The 5173-nt window shown below is 39.4% G+C and overlaps 2 protein-coding genes across 2 annotated transcripts in view; one reads left to right on the plus strand and one right to left on the minus strand.

The window, feature by feature from the left end:
- LOC106873050 (cysteine and glycine-rich protein 1) overlaps positions 1-4524 on the plus strand; it is a 19471-nt gene extending 14947 nt beyond the window's left edge. Inside the window, exons 2-6 of the mRNA XM_014920264.2 lie at positions 1422-1567; positions 1811-1985; positions 3212-3320; positions 3679-3772; positions 4273-4524. Of these exons, the coding sequence (XP_014775750.1) occupies positions 1453-1567; positions 1811-1985; positions 3212-3320; positions 3679-3772; positions 4273-4349 (570 nt within the window). The 5' untranslated portion in view covers positions 1422-1452 and the 3' untranslated portion in view covers positions 4350-4524. The remainder of the gene's footprint in view (positions 1-1421; positions 1568-1810; positions 1986-3211; positions 3321-3678; positions 3773-4272) is intronic.
- LOC106873051 (radial spoke head 14 homolog) overlaps positions 1-5173 on the minus strand; it is a 32075-nt gene that overhangs the window by 17878 nt on the left and 9024 nt on the right. The gene's annotated exons all lie outside the window — the stretch shown is intronic.

A 5173-nucleotide genomic window follows, 5' to 3' on the forward strand; every position in this document is an offset into this window, starting at 1 on the left:
AACAGATACATAGATACATATATACATACATATATAGGAGTATATAAGAATATGTAATGCTAAATAGGTAAAGATTTACAATGTAACGAAATTAAGAAAATGAAAAATAACTTTAAAAAAAACAACACATAAACACATGTGTGCGTATATATATACATACATATATATATCTTCATCATCATCGTTTAACGTCTGCTTTCCATGCTAGCATGGGTTGGACGATTTCACTGAGGACTGGTGAAACCAGATGGCTACACCAGGCTCCAGTCTAATTTGGCAGAGTTTCTACAGCTGGATGCCTTTCCTAATGCCAACCACTCAGAGAGTGTAGTGGGTGCTTTTACGTGTCACCCGCACGAAGGCCAGTCAGGCGACACACACACACACACACATGTGCACATATATACCTATACACGTATCTGTGCAGCCATCACCGAGCACCACACATACCCAACCTACCCACCTTCATCAGGGTAGATGCATTTTCTGCACATAATTTAGTTGTTGAAAATAGAATGTGTGTGGGTGACATCTGATGTTTGAGTGGGAACAGGAGTTCACTGAATCTTATTTGCAATCAAGAAAATAGATTTCCAAACTAAAAGAATGGAGAAATATCTTTGAATTTTTGCAAGTTGTAATATCTGTTGTTCTTAAACTTGTTCAGGCAGACAATAATCTGCCTCTAGAAAATTCTTTATAAAGAATTTTGCATTGAGTTTGTAATTGTCTCGTTTCTCACTTTCTCATCATATTTTTCACCATTGCATCTTATACAAAACATTTGCCTTAGTCAGCTGAATTTTCTGTATCTTTGTTTATCCTGGCTCACAGCCAGATAGATCTCTTATTCGCTGACAAAATGTCATTAGAGCAACTACACTGACAGGAAACCGAAGGTTCTGGTGGTGAGATGCTGACTGTAGATTTCTTAATATCTAAATATTTACACTTTGCACACTTCACCTGGAAGTGAATACAATTTCTTGTTATTAGCATAATACACAACAAACACTCACACAAGTACACAAACATACACACAAAAATACACACACACACACAAACATGCCCACACAAGCACACAGACACTGATGTACACTAATGAAAATACACACACACAAATACACAACCACACACATACACACTTTCACACACACACACACACTTACACATACACATGCACTCACACACACACACTCATACAAATACAAAAATACACACACACATTGCAAGACTAATAACCTGGTGTACAACTCAATATACATAGGCTTCAGAGTGAAGCATCAGTCACGTACAGACTGGAACATGAAACAACTGTAAGTCTATGAAGTTCATACGATAATTGCTTATTCTTTTGTCCTCTCCTTTTCTGATAGACACATGTATAAAACAATGGTGTCCATTTTTCCTTCATCTTCCAGTAAACCAGGAGAGTAAGCCACAAAACTCAAAATGCCATTCAAGCCAATCCAACAACAGAAATGTCCTGTCTGCAACAAGGCCGTCTATGCGGCAGAAGAGAAGATTGCAGGTGGAAATAAATTCCACAAGATGTGTTTCAAATGCAGTGAGTATTTCATTCTTTTAGTTTTTTTTCCCCTTTGGTGGTGGGAAGGAGTGAAAAATTGGAGGAGTTTTCATCTATATATATATATATGCACACACACACATATATAGAAAGAGGGACAGACAGACAGACAGATGACAGATAGACAGATGGAGACACACATATAGAAACTAGAATCCACCTTGCTATCCAAACAACTATACTAAGAAAACATCACTTCTATATTCCAATCTACTTTTCCAGATATGTGTAACAAGATGTTGGAAAGTACCACAGTTGCTGACCACCAGGGTACACTCTATTGTAAGGGCTGCCATGGACGTAAGTATGGGCCAAAAGGTTATGGATTCGGTGGTGGCGCTGGTGCCCTCAGCATGGACACAGGAAGTCAGTTTGGTAACAAAGACTCAGAGATGTCGTAAGTGGCTCCAAGCATTTCATCTTTACCATTAACTTCATCAGTGTTTTTTGTTTTCTTTATTATTAATGTTTTGTAATTTTTTATGTATTTGTTCAACCTGCAGGGAGGGACAGCACCCACAATATTTGAAAGAGGCTCACAGAGTCCAAGGATGGCTTTGTCACGATTAACATACATATATGATGCTGTAGCTAGGACACTCTATAATGAAATCTGTCAGGATAACCCTGTGGACAAAGAAATAAAAACCCACAATATGGTAGAAATTGACCCCAGAATTTGTGCTTTGTACGCCTTTGCCAAACCGCTAAGTTACAGGGACATAAACACACCAGCATCAGTTGTCAGGTAACAGCAAGGGGACAAACACACACACACAAATCATCATCATCATCATCATCGTTTTAACGTCCGCTTTCCATGCTAGCATGGGTTGGACGATTTGACTGAGGACTGGTAAAACCGGATGGCAACACCAGGCTCCAGTCTAATTTGGCAGAGTTTCTACAGCTGGATGCCCTTCCTAACGCCAACCACTCAGAGAGTGTAGTGGGTGCTTTTACGTGTCACCCGCACGAAGGCCAGTCAGGCGGTACTGGCAACGGCCACGCTCAAAATGGTGTCTTTTATGTGCCACCCGCACAAGAGCCAGTCCAGGGGCACTGGCAACGATCTCGCTCGAAAATCCTAATATACATATAAATATACGATGGGCTTCTTTCATTTTCTGACTACCAAATCCACTCATAAGGCTTTGGTTGGCCAAAGGCTATAGTGGAAGACACTTGCACATGGTGTCACACAGTGAGACTGAACCCAAAACTATGTGGTTGGGAAGCAACATTCTTACCACACAGCTACGCCTGCCCCTTTGTGTAGTAATAGTAGACTAAAATGACAATAATCTGGGAGAGTTACAGCACAGAACTTCATTTTATGGTGAGCTTAGAAACTTCTGTGGAAGCTCATGGCTCAGTGGTTAAGGGGTTGGACTCATGATCATAAGATCGTGGTTTCAATTCCTGGACTGGGTGACACATTGTGTTTTTATGCAAAACACTCCTTCTCATGTTACTCCGGTCCACTCTGCAGGCAAAAATGAGTAACCCAGAGAAGGACTGGTGTCCCATCCAGGTGGAGAGTATATTCACCATGAAACCAGCCCTTCTAAGTCAGTGTCATTCAAGAAGGTAACTTGACATTTTTTTTTCACTGTGTTTCAGGAACAAGCCAACAACAGTCCCGTCGGGAGGCGACTCCGGAACCGGACCGAAATGTCCCCGATGTGGCAAAACAGTATACGATGCCGAGAGAGCCATTGGATCAACTGTGGTAGGTATTACACTGTCTGTCGCTCTCTCTTTATTTGATGCTGTGTATGTCTTTGTGTGACTGCATGTATATATGTGTGTGTGTGTGTGTGTGTGTGTGTGTGTGTGTGTGTGTGTGTGTGTGTGTGTGTGTGTGTGTGTGTGTGTGTGTGTGTGTGTGTGTGTGTATGTATGTATGTATGAGGAGGTGTTGAAAAGTTTCTGGCTTTAAGGGTATTGTGAAAGGGCTGGTTGGAGGCCCAAGCTTTTGAGTTCTTTCACAGGGTTTAGAAAAAAACTGAAGGATGTTATAACAATGTGACAATAAAGGATTACAACAGGTATTACAATGATTAAGTTTTGCGTTCTCTCTTTTGCAGCCATGGCATAAGGCATGTTTCAGGTGCAAAGGTTGTGGCAAGGCCCTTGATTCCACCAATCAAAACACTCATGAAGGAGAAATATATTGCAAGAGTAAGTTGATTCAATTCTTTGCATGTCTCTTTTTCTATCTTTTCCTTGGCTTAAAAAGCATCCTGTCCACACTGTAAAGTGGTTGGCATTAGGAAGGGCATCCAGTTGTAAAAATCCTTTCTAAAAATGACCTTACCTGTGCTGCTTCCACGTAAAAATCACAAAGTCCACTCTGCTGAGCGGTTGGCATTTGAAAAGGCACTCAGCTTGATAGGTCTTCTCAAGCATGGTACATTGCCAAAAGTCTCAATCATTCATCACTGCCTCTGTGAGGCCCAACATTCAAAAGGTGCTTTTTTATGTGCCACCAGAGCAGATGCCAGTTACATGACACTGGCATTGGCCACAACTACGATTTCACTTGAGGGGTCTTCTCAAGGACAGATTATTGCCCAACATTCGGAGGGTTCCTTTTATGTGTACTTTTTATTCTTTCCCTATTTCTTCATAAATTCTTCTTCTTTTCATCTTTTCTCCTCTCTCTCTCTCTCTATTCACAGATTGCTATGGCAAGAACTTTGGTCCCAGTGGCTATGGTTTTGGCCAAGGTGCTGGTTGTCTGAGCAGCGAGAAATAAACTAGAAAACCAATGGAATGGCGCCAATCATTCAAGACAAGAGTAAATCCGTAGAACAGAGAGGAAAACACGATTGCTTTCTGCAACATGTCATCTTAGCAATGTCACAATGCCAAAGAAAATCTTTTGTGTGAAACTTTAATAATAAAAAGAAAACAAATTTTTTTTTATTTTCCTCCGTCTGTGAGTTTCTCTCCATCTTTCAGTCAGTCAAAAAGTATTTTTTCGTCCTCTGTTGGTTTTTTTTTTTTTGTTTTGATTTATTCATTTTCTTTTTGTATTTTCTGAATTTAATTTAAGTTTTGTAGATTTCAGCAAAAAAATTAATAAAAATGCAATGATTGAAAAAAATTAAAATAAAAACATACACACACACACACATATATCTATACAAATATGTGTGTGTGTATATATATATATATATATATATATATATATATATATGGTGTGTGTGTATAAAATATATGGAAAATAAATTATTTATAAAAACTCCTTTGAATTTAGAAGTGTTATTATTTAATTTGTTCCCATGGAAACCATTTAACATTCATCTTATATTTTCTCATCTTTGGTAGATGCAAACTGAAAGAAGCCCGTCGTATATATATATATATATATATATGTGTGTGTGTGTGTGTGTGTGTGTGTGTATGTGTGTATATGTTTGTGTGTCTGTGTTTGTCCCCCCCAACATCGCTTGACAACCGATGCTGGTATGTTTACGTCCCTGTCACTTAGCAGTTCAGCAAGACAGACCGATAGAATAAGTACTAGGCTTACAAAGAATAAGTCCTGGGGGTCGATTTGCTTGACTATAAAGGTGG

The sequence above is a fragment of the Octopus bimaculoides genome, unplaced genomic scaffold (genome assembly GCF_001194135.2).
Source record: "Octopus bimaculoides isolate UCB-OBI-ISO-001 unplaced genomic scaffold, ASM119413v2 Scaffold_32504, whole genome shotgun sequence".
Lineage (NCBI taxonomy): Eukaryota > Metazoa > Mollusca > Cephalopoda > Octopoda > Octopodidae > Octopus > Octopus bimaculoides.